Here is an 18,287-nt window from a genome sequence, read left to right on the forward strand (position 1 = left end):
ATATTTAAGTTCTAGTTAGTGAACATACAGTGTTTACTGTATTGGTTTCAGTGGTAGAATCCAGTGATTCATCACTTACGTAAAACACTCAGTGCTCATCACAACACAGGCTCTCTTGAAGGCCCATCCCCCACCGAGCCCATCCCCCACCCACCTCCCTCCACCAACCCTCAATTTGTTCTCCATTGTTAAGAGACTCCAATGCTTTGGGTTTTTTTCTCTCTTTTTCTTCCCCTGTGTTCATCTATTTTGTCTCTTAAATGCCACATGAGTGACGTCACACGGTGTTTGTCTTTCTCTGACTTCTTTCCCTTAGCATCACGCACTCCAGCGAGATCCACATTGCTGCAAAGGGCAAGCTTTCATTCTTCTGGATGGCGGAGTGACATTCCACCGCATACACAGACCCCGTCTTCTCCATCCATTCCTCAGTCGGTGGACATTTGGGCTCTCCGTACAGTCTGGTTCCTGCTGCCACTGCCGCTAGGAACACTGTGCCCGTAAGAATCTGTATTTCTGTACCCTTTGGCTAAATAGTGGTGCAATTGCTGGACCAAAGGGTAGTTCTATTTTTCACTTAAAAAATATCTTATTTATTTATTTACTTATTGGAGAGAGAGAGAAGAGGGTCAGGGAAAGAGAGAATCCCAAGCAGACTGCGCAGCTCAGAGCCTGACTCGGGGCTTGATCTCACGACCCTGAAGTCATGACCTGAGCCAAAATCAAGAGCTGGTGCTCAACTGACTAAGTCACTCAGGTGCCTCTCTATTTTTAACTTTCTGAGGAATCTCCATGCTGTTTTCCAGAACAGCTCTACCAGCTGGCGTTCCTACCAATAGTGTAGGAGGGTTCCCCTTTCTCCGAATCCTCGCCAGGATCTGTCATCTCCTGTGTTGTTAATTTTAGCCATTCTGACTGTGTGAGGGGGCATGTCACTGTGGTTTTTTTTTTTTTAAGATTTATTTATTTATTTATTTGACAGAGAGATCACAAGTAGGCAGAGAGGCAGACAGAGAGAGAGGAGGGAGCAGGCTCCCTGCTGAGCAGAGAGCCCGATGCGGGGCTCGATTCCAGGACCCCGGGATCATGACCTGAGCTGAAGGCAGAGACTTTAACCCACTGAGCCACCCAGGCGCCCCTCACTGTGGTTTTGATTTGTATTTCCCTCTTGCCAGGTGACGTGCAGTATTTTTCATGTGTCTTTTAGCCGTTTGGATGTCTTCTTTGCAGAAATGTCTGTTCATGTCTTCTGCCCATTTCTTAACTGGATTACTTGCTTTTTGGGCATTCAGTTTGGTAAGTTCTTCATTGATTTTAGATACTAACCTTTTATCAGCTATGTCATTTGCAAATATCTTTTCCCATTCTGGAGGCTGCCTTTTGGTTTTGTCGTGTGTTTCCTTTGCTGTGCAGTTTTTTATCTTGATGAAGTCCCAATAGTTCACTTTTGCTTTTGTTTCCCTCGCCTTTGAAGACGTGTCTAGCAAGAAGTTGCTGTGGCTGAGGTCGAAGAGGGTGCTGTCTGTGTTCTCCTCTAGGATTCTGATGGATTCCTGTTTCACATTTAGGTCTTTCATCCATTTTGAGCTTATCTTTGCATACGGTGTGAGAAAGCTTCTGGTCCGGTTTCATTCTTCTGCATGTGGCTATCCAGTTTCCCCAGGACTCTGTGGTTGAGGAGACCAGGCCGATTCCCTTTCATGTTGTCACCACACTGGTCTGACTCCCTTGCCTCCCTCTTCCATCTTTTGAGGACCCTTGTGATGACACTGGGACCATGGAGCCCTACCATCTGGAATCATCTTGCCATCTCAGGACCCCTGGTCACACCTGCAAGGTCCCATTTCCCACACGAGGTCATGCAGCCACAAGCTCCGGGGCTTAGGACGTGGACATCTTTGGGGACCATTATCTTGCCTGCCACGGTGCCCTTCACCATGCCCCCGTCTCTGGGGAGGAGCCATCTTCTGGCGCCTGGATCTCCAAGATCCAGACATCAGCTAAGGAAGGAAGCACCAAGGGCCTGAGCAGGAAGGGCGGGTCCAACCCAACTGACAGGTGGACCAGAAGAAAGGCTTCCCCGTAAACATGGAGTCTCCAGATGGGCCCTCTACGTTCTTCAGCTTTCATTTTCCCAACGTGTGGGGAGCTGCCCCGCAGTTTTACTCTGACATTTGACTTTTCTGGAATCCCCTGCCTTACCACATTCAGAGATGATAATAAGTCTTAAAACCGAGGATTTCACAATGAAGCACGGAAGACTGCCCACTCATTAGCAACTGCCTCATCACACTGCCCTTTGCACCTCTCGGAAGGCCCGTCCTTGAACTGCCTCGCTCCTACACCACGGACCTCATGGGGCCCTCCTTGTTCCTGGGAAACTCAGAACTTGCCCCTGCGGCTCCTTCTCTGGAACCTTCTTTCCCCTTATGCCACAGCTCTCTCCCCTACTCCCTTCCGGTCTCTGCTCTCACTAGAGTGGTTTCTTGTGTAAAACGCCCAGGGCGCGGGGGTCCCTGTCTCTGCTTGACTCATCTGCGTGGTGCTAGGTCACCACCTGGGTCCTCTGTTTACACCACGGTAAGGAGCATGGATTCCAGAACTAGACTTGCCTGAGTTCAAAGCTGCACGCTCCTTAGGACCTTGGGCAAGTTGTTTAACTTCTTTGTGCCTCAGCTGTCTCATCTGTAAAATGGGTACAGTACAGACTTCGCAGTGTTGTTATGAGGAGAGAACGAGCTAGTTTTATGCGTGGGGCTGAGGACAGGGTAAGCACCTTGTGGCCCGTGCCTCTCCGCATTGCTAACGGTTTATCGACAGTACCCCTGAACACGAGAGTGGGGAGCTCCGGAAAGGCTGGGTGTTGTTGGATTTGGGGATCGTTTTATCCCCCCTGCCTGGAAGAGCAGGTACTCCAGATCTGGGGAATGACTGGCCCGCAGCCCAGCGGCAGGCTTGCTTTCAGAGAGTACATAACAGATTTCTGGTCCTCACCGGTGCATTCGTCCACTCAAAAACCAGGCAGAGCTTAGGTTCCCTTTTTCCTTCCTTGCTTTATGCTCAAGTTCCTTTTTGTCTGGTCTCTGCTGTGGCAGGGCATGGGTGGACAGCTCCAGGCTGTGACCTATCTGCTCGGCTCCAAAGAGTCAGCGTATCTAGGGTCATGGTGCCTGCTGTCCAACGTGTCCGCAAGGGCTCAGCGGAAGGAGAACAGAACTTATGGACAAAGGGCTTAGGCTGAAATCCTGATCCTGTGACCTACAGCCACAGGTTCTGCTGACACCCCAGCTGAGCCTTGGTTTCCTCCTCAATCGTGGAACAATGCCCTCTCTCCCAGAGCTGGAGCGAGGGGCACGCGCAAGACAGCAGATGAAAGGCAAACCAGATACTGCTGTTTGAATAAATTTCTAAGATGTGACTATTTCAGGGTGTCCCGATTCCTCATGGCATGGCTGCCTGTGCAGGTGGCGGGCAGCACCCAGTCACCCAGACCCTGTCTTCAGGGACCTGTGACGGGGCGCCAAGCCCCGCGCTGAGCACTGTATCGATGGTCTGCCCTTGATGTAGGCAGAATAGCGCCCCTCCCCCAAAGATATCTGTGTCCTGTGAATATATTAGGTTTCATGGCAAAGGGGAACAGAGGTTGTAGATGGAATTTAGGTTCCTCATCAGACCTTAAAATAGGGAGCTTATCCAGAAATAGCTGGGTGGATCCAATGTCATTACAGCGGTATTTCTCCGGAAGCTGGAGGAGGCAAGCAACGATTCTCCCCCTAGAACCTCTAGAAAAGAATGCATCCCTACGGACACCTTGAGTTTAGCCCAGTGGAACCAGCATCTGACTTCTGACCTCCAGAGCTGTAAGACAATACATTCTCTCGTTGTGTAAAGGCACCACCTACGTGTTGTTTGAAGGCGCTCAACTGGGGGTGATTTGTTACAACACCAAGAAGTAAGAAGGACCCTGGAGGTGGACACCAGGGCTTTAATGACACCCCAGCTCTTACGAGACCCAAGCTCATAGTAACGGTAGGGTGTACACAGTTCCAGTCCCTTCCCTCTCCGTGGTCTATGCGGGCAGTCACTCACAAGCTACTCATGGTGAGAAGAGATGACGTAGGGATCACCCGTGTGAGCAGTATTCTTTGCCATTCACAGCTACAGCTCCTCCTGTGCCCCCTTCCTGCCCTGCCCTTGACCTCGGATCCAGCCTGGACCCAGGCATTTGAGACTTTATGCATATTTAAGAAAAGGCTAGCCTGGGTCTCAGAAAGACAGTTTGGTTAACATACATCACACACAGAGGGGCGCCTGGGCGGCTCAGTCGGTTAAGCGTCTGCCTTCGGCTCGGGTCATGATCTCAGGGTCCTGGGATCGAGTCCCACACAGAGCTCCCCACTCAGCGGGGAGTCTGCTTCTTCCTTTTCCTCTATCCCTCGCCCACCCGCACTCATGCTCTCTCCCTCTATCTCAAATACAATAAATAAAATCTTCCAAAAAACTCCCACACATCACACACAGAGAATAAAATAAAGTATCTTAAAATAAATTTGCACTAAAATGAATCATTTAATCTTGACATCCAAAGACCCTTCAGGATCCTCCCATGGATGGGGTGTTATGATGAACGTCCATGACTTTGCAGGTGAGGAGATGTCAAAAGACATTCCCCGAACCCTCAGCTGTAACCAGCAAGTTGCTCTGGTCAGTAAGTCCTAGACAGCAGCTTCCTTGCCCAGACCATTTGTCCCTCCTATAAAGGTCAGATTTGTCTCCTTGAGAGCAGATGGGGCAATTTCCTACTTGAAGAGAATGGTGGGGTAAAGAAAGACAGTGAATGTTTACAAAACCTTGTCTGACCTAGAAAAGTGGCCTAATAAACACTATTACTATCATTTTCAGTTTGCCCCAAAACATGACAGCTGCTTAGTAGTTTCAACTGTTGAGCGGATGGGCAGACAAGAGTTACTGCTGCGGGACCGTCTGGGTGGCTCAGTCAGTTAAGCACCCAACTTTTGATCTGGGCTCAGGTCACCGTCTCAGGGTTGTGAGATCGAGTCCTGTGTTGGGTTCTGTGCTCAGTGGGGAGTCTGCTTCTCTCTTTCTCTCTTTCCCTCTGCCCCTCCCCCTGCATGCTCTCTCTCAAATAAATAAATCTTAAAAGAAAAGAGTTGCTTAATGCACCTTCATTTGCAATGGTTCCTGTTTTGGGGCATTTACTGTCTTTCTCCGCCGTCTCTCGGTGCATCAGAAGCTTTGGATGGTCAAGCCAGCAAATCATGGTGACAAAATTCTATGGCACAAGTGCCTTTCCAACCTTCTACTAAACTAAGCAGCAGGTGCGAATACAAAGAAAAGCCTCAATTCTTCAACGTTCAGGTCGATGGTCAGAGAGACGGTTGATTTACTACACTGTAATGGGGTTGATTAATTTTTGATCTAAAGCAAACGGCCACTGCTTAAAGCATTACTACTGAAGGGACACAAAATATGCCACCCCAAAATATGTCACTTTGGCATGTTGGTTTTTTTGGTTTTTTTTTTTTACATGTTCATTATTTGGAATTAAAGTTACTCAAAAAAACAGTCAGTGCAAGAAGGACATTCCGACTTTTCTTTTTCCCCCTGAAAGCAGGAACTGAATCTCTCTTGTGATGGCTCCTCCCTATACCAGGAGGGCAAAGGGCATCTTGACACAGAGATGGAATTGGAAGCTGAGAAGGTTGCATAAACAAACTTGGTTACTTCCTCATTAATTTGCGACCCCAAACTCAAACCCCCTTGTTTGGTTAAATCTCTGCAAATCACTATTTCTATCTCTAAAAGGTAGGAAAGGTGCAAACTTTGATCGCTTCTTTGAGCCTCATATTTTTATAAGCTCCCGTAGGTACAAAATTAAATCTGTTTTTCTCCTGTCACTCTGTCTCATGTCAACTTAATTATTAGATTAGTCGAAGAACCCAGAAGGCAAGAAAGGAAAAGTTTTCCTCCCCTACGCTACAATTTAGATCAGGTCCGATATTTTACATATGTTATCCCTGAAACACCTCTAAGGGGTAGATATTATAAGTTCTCCTTTTTAAAAATTTGTTTCCTATACTTATTTTTTTTTTCTGATGGTAAAAGCCATTTCATGATTAGTGCAGGACACTTGTGAATTATGAAAAGCATGGAAATTTTTCTATTGTTAGTCGTTAATAGTTCCACTCTGCGCTTTGATTAACATAGTTTCTCCTAAAAATATCCCGGTTAGTTTTTCTAATAGTTTATTATGAAAAAAAAATTCAGTAGTCACAAAACAGATTAGTATAGTATGGTGCTATTTTTCAAAGGATCTATGATGAAGGACATTTTATTTCCTTTGGGGGGGAGCAACAGAGGGAGAGTGGAATCTTTTTTTTTTTTTCCCTAAAGATTTTATTTATTTATTTGACAGAGAGAAAGTGAGAGAGGGAACACAAGCAGGGGAAGTGGGAGAGGGAGAAGCAGGCCTCCTGCCAAGCAGGGAGCCCCATACAGGGCTCCACACCAGGACCCTGGGATCACTACCTGAGCCAAAAGCAGATGCTTAACGACTGAGCCACCCAGGCACTCTGAGAGAGAGAGAGAAAGAGAGAGAGAATGAATCTTAAGCTGGCTCCGTGGAGCTTGATCTCATGACTTGAGCTGGAATCAGGAGTCTGATGCTTAACCAAATGAGCCACCCAGGTGCCCCCACACCAGTTTATTTCTCATGCATCACACAAACCCAAACTTTGGTAGAAGACTAAAAGATAAATTACTAGAAAGAGGGGCATGGCCTTAGGTGTTGGGCAATGTCAAACTGTAAAGTTTCTAAATATTTCTCTCCCAGTCGGACTCACAGCAGAGACGTCATGAATGCTGCATAGACCCCCACTAGTGTGCACGAGTAGAAAGTAACCAGCACTCAGCCCATCACCCGGCTCAGGCAGTTACCACCATTTTGCCAAAGCCCAGATTCCAACTGAAGGAGGCCGGAGGAGGGCAGAACAGACATTGCTCAAGACCTGAAGCTGGGGAGGGGTGAAGTCAGGATTCAAATCCATCTGTCTCAACAGAAAACCACCATTTGGCCCAGAGCACACAGCCTCACATGCAAGGCTCCCCTTATCAAGGAGCTGTGGAATGTAAGAGCCTTTCTAAGTGATGCTGGCAGAAGAAACAGATCTAACCTAACCCACACCCCGAGCTTCACATGGGCGAAAACTTCTACCTTCTTGAGACTGTTTAAGAGCTCCCCACCCGGGACAGTCTGTCCTGGGGAAAGACCCAGCAAAACACCTTCCTCACCGCGGTCTTTTCTTTTCTAGGAGTTTTTAGATTCGGCTGTTAAGTACTAAGTATGGGCAGTTAGTGTCAGAGGGAAGGAGGCGGCGGACCTAGGGAAGGGGCTGTCTGGATGGGAGCTGAGCTCGGATTCAAAGTCTGGTTCCCTCGACTCGGCCGCCAACACCAGCACGACCGGGGTTCGGGGCACTTCTGAGCCCTGCCCTGAGTGCTGCCCACCCCCTCACCTGTCCGATCCTGGGAAAAGAAGCATCCACTCTCAAACACACCCCCAGCCCCCGTCGGACTGAGTCACATTTCCAGCCTGTGGCTGACTTGGGCCGCTGCAAGGAAGGAAGCGAGCCTGGGCCCCGCTTCTAACTCAGGCCCCCGGGGAAGCAGGGGCCGCGGTCAGGCTGGCCAGGATGCGGAGCCTGCGGCCGGCACAGGCGGCCTCGCCCGAGCCCCGCACTCTCTTTTCCTCTGTTCACGCCGAGCGTGCGCGGACCTCGGCCGCACTGGGCAGCGGGGAGCGGCGGCGCGGGGGCGGGAGAAGAGGGGCCGCAGTGGGGCCCGAGTCCCGCAGGAGCAGGGGCAGCGTCTCCGGCGTCGGAGGGTGACCGCGGCCGGGTCGACGGGAGGGACGACGGCCGTCCAGCGGCTCTCCGGTGCCCGCGGGCTCCCCGCCGGGGGCTGCGCGCAATTCCCGGCCGTCCAGCCCACGCCCCGCACCCGCGGCGGGCCTCGCGCCAGCTGCCCTTCCACTCGGGGCTCCCCGCGGACCCCTGCCTCGCGCGCAGCACCCCTCGGGTCGCACCCCCTCCCTCCCCCCACCGCTGCGGACGACGCCTCCCCGGGCCCGGCTTACCTGCCGGGGGCGCGGCGGTGCCGTGGCCGCCGAGCAGCAGCAGCAGCAGCGACAGGAGCGACAGCGGCGGCGGCGGGGGCCGCATGGCCCGAGGCTCCGGCGCCGCAGGCTCCGCGGCGGCTCTCAGGGCGGCCCGGCCCCGGCGCGGGGTCGGCCGAGCGGCTCACGTAGCCGCCCCGGCGGCCATGGCGAGCGCAGGGTGCGCGGGGCCCGCCCCTTCCCGAGCTGCGGCGACGCGGCCCCGGGGCGGCGGGACAGCCCAGCCCGGCCGCCCCGCCCCGCCCCGCCGGCCGCGGGACTTTCCCGGCGCCCCGACCCGCGCGGGCCCCCACCCCGCTCCCCGCGGCCTGCGGCGCCCGGCTCGGCCCAGGGCCCGGGGCTCTGCGGCCGGCCTCCCCGAGCGCGGAGCCGGCTGCCCGGGCCCGGCACAGACCAGGGGCCGAGCGGGAACCCCGCCGGACGTCCACCTTCTGGGACTTGCCGCCCTTCCGGGAAGACCCCCGAAGCCCCCGGCCCCGGGGTGCCCCGTGGCGAGCCGAGCCTCCACCCCCGAGCCCCCCCCCCCCCCCCCGCCACCGACCCGCGCCCCATCATCCGCTCTTCTGCCGCTGCTCGCAGATGCGGGGGGGTCCACGATTCCTCCCTGCGTTCGAACTTTGCTTCCTTAGCCTCTAACGTACCCTTGACGCTTTTAATCCATTTTTGAAAACAGGTTTAAGGGCACAGCGGTTCGACAGGGCCTGGGTGAAGGAAGGTGTGGGGCTTTGGGGAACGGGGCGCACAGGGTACCGAGGAGGGCGAGAGAAAGGTCCCACATTTCAGGACGGTGTGTGGCTGTGGGGGTTCGGCCCTTCTCGGCGCAGGGAAGTGAATGAGGAAGTAACTTCCCGAGCTGGGGTGGGGCGCAGTGGGGGGGCGGGAGGCCTCCTCGCCCAGCTTGAGCCGCTCTCCGGTTTGAGGCCAGGATCTGGGTCTTCTGGCTTCTCCCAAGATGGGCCGTAAACCCAGCTGACATGGAAGAAAACGGGCAAAGAACGGAATGAATGGGGCACATCCAGAATTAAAGAATAGGTCACCGAGGTCCGGCGAAGACCTTGGCAGCATAACGTTCGGCAACAAGGGCTTTACTTTTGGACTTCCTACATTTTATTTACTTATTTATTTTTTTATGTTTTTGGTTTAATTTTGAAGTAATTTTGAAGTACACCCAATGTGGGACTAGAACTTAACAACCCAGAGATCAAGAGTCTCCTCCCACTGTACTGACTGAGCCGGCCCGGCGTCCCCAACTTCTTTTTACTATTATTATTATTAGTAGTAGTAGTATATTATTTTGTAGAACTCTTGAAATTGGCCACTGTTGTAAAAAATGTGATGAAACAAACAAACAAAAAAGTGATGAAACACCTAGCGATTATCTGAATGATGCTTTGAGTTTTTCCAGATACAGAGACATGTTTCTCCGTTAAGTGAAAAAAGGCAGTATGTGAGTCAGACTCCTTGCACATTGAAAATCATTGGAGGGAACACACCAAAACACATGCAGTAGGTAATGGGATTATGAATGGTAACAGTTTTCTTTTTTTATTACTGCCACCACCACCAAGGGCATATTTTAGTTTCATAATCAAGGAAAAAAAATCATCTTAAAGGAAAGGACAGCCGTGCATCCATCTCAGCCAAGGTCAGGGAGCGCTTGTGCTCTCCCCCATGTAGAGTTCTCAGAGAAAAAGACAATGGTTTTTTTGGAAGGGGAGATGGTAACCACCCCCGCTTCCCGCCCTACCCTGGAGGAGAGTACTTGTTCTTTTCCCAGCTGGATGATCTCCTTCCAGGGATCTTCCCTACTAAAACTGAGAGTAATTGCCAAGCATGCTTGATCACCGCAGAAAGGTAAATTCTCAGGGCTTGGCTTTTGCCTTTTCCTGCTCCTCCTGGCTGAAGACTTTGGCTTTTGAGTTAATAGCTAGATGGCTCTGACTCCCAGCGGGCTCCTCCATCTAAAGAGAACAAGAAGACAGTCCTGGTGCATTTCTGGGAAAGATGTCTAAGCATCCACTGCCCTTTGTCTGGTTTCACATATGGCCCCCAGGCTGTCATGCAACTCCTGGGTTATTGCATATAACACGAGCACGGGTTCCCTTCTGCAGCTTCTCCCTTTGGGAGGCAGATTTACTGTGAAACTACGGAAAGCTTAAGCCCAGCTCCCCCCACCCCCACCGCCTTGCACAACCTCTTCCTCTGTCATAGCAGGGGCTGCTCGCACCCCTGCTATGACAGAGGAAGAGGCTACCGTGTTCGCCTGGTCACAGGCTTCTCCGAAATCTGCAAAGTAAGAGATTTTAGCCACAATTGTTAGGACCTCTGTCTCTTCTCTTTCTGACTTCTCCTTTAATCCTTCTCTTACAGGGTGGTGGTTTTTTGTTTTTTGTTTTTTTTTTTTGAGAAGTGTCTTGATACCATGTATCACCAACAAACTGGTCAGGTCAAAAGAAACTTCTACACTGTCAGTAAGGAACACTTGGATAAACCATTCTAGAAGAAAGACGGAATTAACTTTCTGTTCTTCATACGGAACATATTACCGAAGGTTTTCATAGGTAGATGCAAAGATTACACAAAGATGTGCATTCAAGGGTATTAGAGAGTCAGACAGTTAATTAATACAGGTATTTTATTTTTCTGAATTTTACAATGTTAGTGATATTTGGCAGCTTTTTTTTTTTTTAAAGATTTTTATTTATTTATTTGACAGACAGAGATCACAAGTAGGCAGAGAGGCAGGCAGAGAGAGAGGGGGAAGCAGGCTCCCTGCTGAGCAGAGAGCCCGATGTGGGGCTCAATCCCAGGACTCTGGGATCACGACCTGAGCCGAAAGCAGAGGCTTTAACCCACTGAGCCACCCAGGGGCCCAGTATTTGGCAGCTTTAAAAAAATTGTAACTTGTGATTAATTTTCTCATACTTTTGTACCTAATTTTATATTCTTAGTTGTGTATCTTTTCTTTAAAGATTTTTATTTATTTATTTGAGAGAGAGAGTGAGAACATGGGGGATGGGTAGAGGGAGGGGAGAAGCAGGCTCTGTGCTGAGCAGGGAGCCCCATGTGGGGCTCAATCCCAGGTCCCTGAGATCACGATCTGCCGAAGGCAGATGCTTAACCCACTGAACCCCCCAGGCGCTCCAGTTGTGTATTCTTTAATGATATTATGTAATTAACACAATAATTAATAGAAATAATATATAATAATATATTATGTATATATATATAGAAATAATATAATAGAAATAGTTATACAAATAAGTTATAAATATGTAAATATAGATAATATAATAATTAATAAACTTATGTAAACTTCAGCCTTACAAAACCCAAATTCTTCCTTCTGTCTCCATTTATTTGCTACCTTCTAACCAGTTAATCTTCCCGGAATATTTTCTTTTTCCTTTTTTTTTTTTTAAAGATTTTATTTATTTATTTGACAGACAGAGATCACAAGTAGGCAGAGAGGCAGGCAGAGAGAGAGGAGGAAGCAGGCTCCCCGCTGAGCAGAAAGCCCGATGCGGGGCTCAATCCCAGGACCCCGGGATCATGACCTGAGCCAAAGGCAGAGGCTCTAACCCACTGAGCCACCCAGGTGCCCCCCGGAATATTTTCTTTACGCTAATAACCTGGAGGTGCTCCCCTCATCTCTCCCTCAGGAGTGTAGCCGAAGGATGGCAGAAAGAAGCCAGTATTGGCTGATGGCCTGGTTGGGGGTTGTTTCATGCGTCGTACCACTCAGTCCTCACAATTAAGGGGTTATAACTCCCATTTCACAGATGAGGAGACTGAGGCCCAGAGAACTAAATAACTTGCCCTGCGGGGATTCGTCCTGGGTCAGTTTAGCAAAGCTGTAACTGTATGTCCTGGAATTCCCCTCTTGAGCAGTTTCAAGTTAGCCCAGGCAGGGAAGGATATTTTTGTACAAGACTGAGAAAGTGCAGCCATATTCCTTCATTCCCAGGAGGCTGGGGCAGGGCACGGGGCGTTGTTGCAATTCCTAGTATTGGGACTTATCCGCTGTCACCCTGCGTGGCAGGGACCCGAGGCTCCCCCAACTCCTGCTGGATCTTCTGTCTCACCTCCCTGTCTCCTGGGCCAGGAGCGCGTGAACTCCATGACAAAGGGCACCAGCATTTCCCGCAGGACACCTGCGCTGTCGTCCAGGTTGGAGGCTGGGAGATGGGGAGAGACTGACCGGTGGTTCTGGCTTTGCTCTGGTGCCCAGCTTGTCCTGGTGACCTCCAACCTTCCCTTCCCCACCACCTGCCCTGAGAGCAGCAGGCTCCAGCTCCAGACACAAGAAAAAGAGTCCTAGATACACTGGGTCACCAGCCCCCACAACTGCCCAGGGTCAGACTCCTATCACGCACACACACCCCACACCCCACATGGTGCTTCTGCTTCTCTGACTCAAACCTGCCTGAACACACCCCCATATTTCACAGCCAACAAGCGGTGGGGTAGGCTCTTGGCCAGTCCTATTAGCTACAGAATCGCTTGCCTCTCACCCCAAACTGCTCACCCCCGCCATGCTTCTCCCCTTCTCCAGGCCTGGCGTTGCCGGCCAGATCATCCTTTCTGCGACTCCCTGACAAGACCAGCTAGTCCATCCGTCCGTCCACTGGTGACGAACTTCCTGAGGGAAGATAGTGCTCTCCTGTTTCCTTCACCTCTCACCTCTTCCCTTGGGCACACCTGAGATTCTAAAACTCCATCTCTTGCTGGAGCTTCCACTCCCTGAGAACTTGGTTGCCCTCCCTGACCACTACCTTCTTCTGTTTGATACCAACCTGGGTTAGCCTTGACCTCCGCTGAGGTGGTTGCCGCCACAGTGCAGGTGGGTGAATGTCCGCGAACTCAGGCCCCAAAGCAGGCCCTGAGCATGGCTGAGTGGAGCCTTGATTGGTCACTTGAGTCCTCTGTTTTGACAAAAGCCAACAGCAAGGGCAGAGGGCTTGGCATATAAGTGCAAGGACAAATTCACCTCAGGGCTCCAGGGCCTGGGGCCTGTCTTCTCATGGAGTCTGTCATGGGACTCCCTTGCATCTTCCGGCAAATTTGCATTTCCGGTTTCCCCCTTCTGGTGGGACCCCATAAAACCTCATTACAGAAATACAGACTCTCTTGTCTTTCACCCCCTTCTTTGAGGGACCTTTGCAAGACTAACTATCACAGAAGGCGATGTTATGCATTCCATACTTCTGTGAAGCAGGGGATGGGTAGTATCTAGAGATCTGGCAAAGATAAGAGGAAATTTTATGAGTCCTTTTAACCTTTTTATTATTTATTTAAAGATTTCATTTATTCATGTGACACACACAGAGAGAGATCACAAGTAGGCAGGGAGGCAGACAGAGAGAGAGAAGCAGGCTCCCTGCTAAGCAGAGAGCCCGATGCAGGGCTCGATCCCAGGACCCTGAGATCATGACCTGAGCCAAAGGTAGAGGCTTAACCCACTGAGCCACCCAGGTGCTCCACTTTTAACCTTTTTAAAAAATGAAGACTTTCCTGTATTTAGGTGCATGCCAACGCTTTCTTATTCCTGATCCTGGTGAGTCTCTTGGAAAAGCCTCAGCAACTCTAGGGTCAGGGCCCAGGGCTTCAGAAAGTTGCCAGTGTGGACTGGAAGGGGTGGGATTCAGATTTCTTCATGGGTTTTCACGGCAGGTTTGTGTAATGAGGCCTCTCTTGTTTTGTAATTTAGAGAAACTCAATCTGATCCCTGTTTCCTGGAAGGATTAAGATTGTATCGCCGTCTTGGGGCACCTGGGTGGCTCAGTGGGTTAAGCTTCTGCCTTTGGCTCAGGTCATGATCCCAGGGTCCTGGAATCGAGCCTCACATTGGGCTCTTTGCTCAGTAGGGAGCCTGCTTCCTCCTCTCTCTCTGCCTGCCTGTCTGCCCACTTGTGATCTCTGTCTGTCAAATAAATAAATAAAATCTTAAAAAAAAAAGATTGTATCACATCCTTTGGTGTTTACATTTGCCATCGAGGTCCTGTAGGCTTCTGGGGAAAAGATGGCAGGTGGGACATAAGAGCCAAAAAAGGTTCAGGTGGGAGGCGGTTGCTGTAAATAAGGTGGGTGCAGCTGGGAGGTGTTGGGGGAGGCATCAGATGAATCACCAGCAGTAAACTGGGAGTGCTGCCCACACCCTCCGACAAGACTAGCCACCATTTATTGAGACCCTACCCTATGTTGTCCCTCCATCCTCATAACCAGCATATGCTTATCCTGTTTTCTGAATGTACCTTTTGAACACTGTTGGTATAGCTGGGTCATTTTCAGCTTTATGAATACGCCCCCTTCCAGAAGATGCAAATTCCCAGCCTCCCTTAGAGCCATGTTACTTAGGCCGAGCCAAGCTTCCTTCCACTATCCACCTTCTCTGGGTCAGAAACCACGGAAGTGTTCACCTGCAAGAGCCACCGGGAGCTTCCCTCAGACCCCAATTCTTCAATTTTTCATGAGGGAAATCATATAATCAAGATCATTTATGTTACATATCCTGAAAGTTAAAAGCACTTATTCTCTTCTCCTGGGCAAACACATCTATATGACTATCCTTTCAGATATATTCTTTACTTTGTGCATTATTATTCCCCTTGTTTTCAAAACCTATATTTGAAGCTTCACGAAGCCCTGGAGAAATCACTCATTTGCCCCCAGGAAGGCTTCTCAAGTGAGTTAGAACATCCAGTTTCTTTCGCTGTGGCTGGAACTGTACCCTGCAGTAGAGCATCATGGTTCAGCCATCAGAAATGTGGATGGGGGACTTCTGAGTGATGGAAAGCAGGAACTGCACTACCCGGGATTCCATTCATGCAGGGGGATTAGGTTGCCGTAATCTAAGCACAGACTTTTTGAAATGTAACGACTGCTCTTTCCTAAACAATCTTCATGAAATGAGAGGAGTGTCCATCAGACGGAAGCTCTGGGACTCTTCACTTCCATTTTTAAAACCTTTGTTTTATGAGCTCTGTTTTACACATGGACGTAGCCAGAGAGCAGGACCCCTGAGAACAGTATTTATGTTCTCATGGTTCTGGGGCTGGAAGTCTGAGATCAGGATGCTGGCATGGTCCAGGTCTGGTGCAAGTCCTCTTCCTGGCTTGTGGGAAGGCCACCAATGCTATCATAAAGGCCCCATCACTATGACCAAATCTCCAAATCTGACCTAATCACCTTCCAAAGAACCTACCTCCAAACACTGTCACAATGGAGGTTAGGGCTTTGACATATGAATTATAACACCCCCTCGAACACACACACACACACACACACACACACACACACACAGACGAAAGGAAAGCCATTATTTTCCCAGGCAAATGAACCTAGGGTATACATTTGACAAGAGGTTCAAATACATGTTTTGAAAACACAAAGAATAACAATAATCAAATGAAAATACATGTTCAAAAAAACAGATTCAGGGGCGCCTGGGTGGCTCGGTGGGTTAAAGCATCTGCCTTCAGCTCAGGTCATAATCTCAGGGTCCTGGGATCCAGCCCCGCATTGGGCTCTCTGCTCGGCGGGGAGCCTGCTTCCCCCCGTCTCTCTGCCTGCCTCTCTGCCTACTTGTGATCTCTGTCTCTCAAATAAATAAATAAAATCTTTTTAAAAAAAGATTCAAACATAGGTTTTGAACACAAGTTCTCGCTTTCTCTCCCCAATCTCTGCTTCCACATCTCCTTTTCTTCATTTTTTTAAAAATTGAGATTTAATTAACATTAGCATACATTAATTTCAGGTGTAAAACATGATGATTCTATGTCTCTATATAATGAGAAATGATTGGGGCACCTGGGTGGCTCAGTTGGTTGAGCATCTGCCTTCAGCTCAGGTCATGATCCTAGGGTCTTGGGCTCTCTGGTCAGTAGGGAGTCTGCTTGCCCTTCTTCCTCTCCCTCCACCTTGCTTGTGCTCTTTCTTGCTCTCTCTCTCGAATAAATAAATAAAATCCTCAAAAAAAAGAGAAATTATCTCCACAATTAATCTAATAACATGTCACCATGCAAAGTTACAAATTTAATTTTCTTGTGATGAGAACTTCTAAAATCTACTCTCTTAGCAACTTGCAAGCAAATATACAGTACTGTATTGTTAACTATAGTCATCACACTGTGCATTACATTCAGAAAGGCTTATTTATTTTATAACTGGTAGTTTGACCCTTTGATCACCTTCACCTCTCTTGACCCTCACCCACACCTCTGGCAACCACCAATCTGTTGTCTGTATCTATGAATCTAGTTTTCATGTCTTAGATCCCACATATAAATGAGATCATACAGTATTCATTCTTCCCTCTGATTTGTTTCACTTGGCATAAGGCCCTCAAGGTCCATCCATGTTTTATGGAGGCTTCCTCATGTAGGTGTGATCAATCATTAACTTCCTTTTCAACCCTTCACCCTTCTTTTTTTTTTTTTTTAAAGATTTTATTTATTTATTTGACAGACAGAGATCACAAGTAGGCAGAGAGGCAGACAGAGAGAGAGGTGGAAGCAGGCTCCCTGCTGAGCAGAGAGCCCGATGTGGGGCTCGATCCCAGGACCCTGGGATCATGACCTGAGCCGAAGGCAGAGGCTTTAACCCACTGAGCCACCCAGGTGCCCCACCCTTCACCCTTCTTAAGAGAAAATTACGAGCTTCCAATCATGGCTTGTTCTATCTGGTGGTCAGCTCTCATCCAGGAGTCACCCAAGAACCCAGTCAGTTACCTCATTGGAAAAAAAAGACACTCCCATCACCCAGGAAATTACAAGGGCATCAGGAACTGCATGCCAGGAACCAGGGGCAGAGACCAACAGAGACTCACAGTAGTGAAGGGGAGGAATGATTAGCAATCTGCAGGTTCCTTCATTTAATTCCTTTCTCTCCACAGATAATTCTTTCTGGCTACACATTCCCTTTGAAAAGACTCCTGCCAAATTCAGACTTCCAGAAGAAGCTGGTGTGTGTGGTGTCATTTATGCCAATTACCTGGTTCAACACACCCGCTTAGCAGGAGAAGTACCTATGAAAAGGCAGCTGAATCCTATTTCTCAATAATAATAAAAAATTAATGCTGCACCTCATTCTCTAGAATTCTAACGCAGCTTAGAATAACAAATATACTGTATGGCTGTTTGTTCCATATGTGTTGTTTTTTTAATGGAAAGGTTCATAAATAAGAAAGAATACATGGTCCAAAATTTTAGCTGCAGAATTATAGGCTAGGGCAAAAATACGAGTCTAGGAAATTAAGACAGAGTGTGTTGTGGTGGGGAGTCCGTCTGTCCACATGTAGTCCAAAAAGTCCTACTCATGTTCTAAAATCAGCTTTCTTGCAACCAAAATACAAACCAGGCTACTTATTGTCCATAGGTGCGCTGGTATCTGAGGGAAGAGAAAGCAGTTAAAAGCACATGTTCTTCATGAGAGACTATGGACTCTGAAAAACGATCTGAGAATTTTGAAGGGGTTGGGGGTGGGAGGTTGGGGGCACCAGGTGGTGGGTATTGTAGAGGGCACGGATTGCATGGAGCACTGGGTGTGGTGCAAAAATAATGAATACTGTTATGCTGAAAAAATAAAAAATTAAAAAGCTAAAAAAAAAAAAAAAGCACATGTTCTTCGAGGCGCCTGGGTAGCTTGGTTGGTTAAGCATCTGCCTTTAGCTCAGGTCATAAGCCTGGAGTCCTGGGAGCGAGCCCTGCATTGGACTCCCTTCTCAGCCGGGAGTCTGCTTCTCCCTGTCCCTCTGTCCTTCCCCTCCTCTTGTGCATGTGCGCTCTCTCTCATATAACTAAATAAAATCTTAAAAAGAAAAAAAACCCTACATGCATTTTGCTTCCAATCTGACTTCTGCTCTAGACAATGGCTACTTTTGCCTTGCTTGGCCCTTAGCATGTGGGCTAACTTACCGTGGAACTGAAATTCTTGCAAGCCTTCATTACTGTGTTTGTTTTTGCTATAACAGCAGTATCTGCTCATTGTGGTGAATCTAGAATACAGAAAAATAATAAAGAAGAGACAAGGGCACCTGGGTGTGGCTCAGTTGGTTGGACAACTGCCTCCAGTTTAGGTCATGATCCCAGAGTCC

At 49.0% G+C, this 18,287-nt stretch overlaps 1 protein-coding gene across 1 annotated transcript in view; it reads right to left on the reverse strand.

The window, feature by feature from the left end:
* The window catches only part of IFNGR2 (interferon gamma receptor 2), a 28,109-nt gene extending 19,729 nt beyond the window's left edge, over positions 1 to 8,380 (reverse strand). Inside the window, exon 1 of the mRNA XM_047720779.1 lies at positions 8,156 to 8,380. Within this exon, the coding sequence (XP_047576735.1) occupies positions 8,156 to 8,240 (85 nt within the window). The 5' untranslated portion in view covers positions 8,241 to 8,380. The remainder of the gene's footprint in view (positions 1 to 8,155) is intronic.
* Positions 8,381 to 18,287: the final 9,907 nt, after the last annotated feature.

The sequence above is a fragment of the Lutra lutra genome, chromosome 1 (assembly GCF_902655055.1).
Source record: "Lutra lutra chromosome 1, mLutLut1.2, whole genome shotgun sequence".
NCBI classification, from domain to species: domain Eukaryota; kingdom Metazoa; phylum Chordata; class Mammalia; order Carnivora; family Mustelidae; genus Lutra; species Lutra lutra.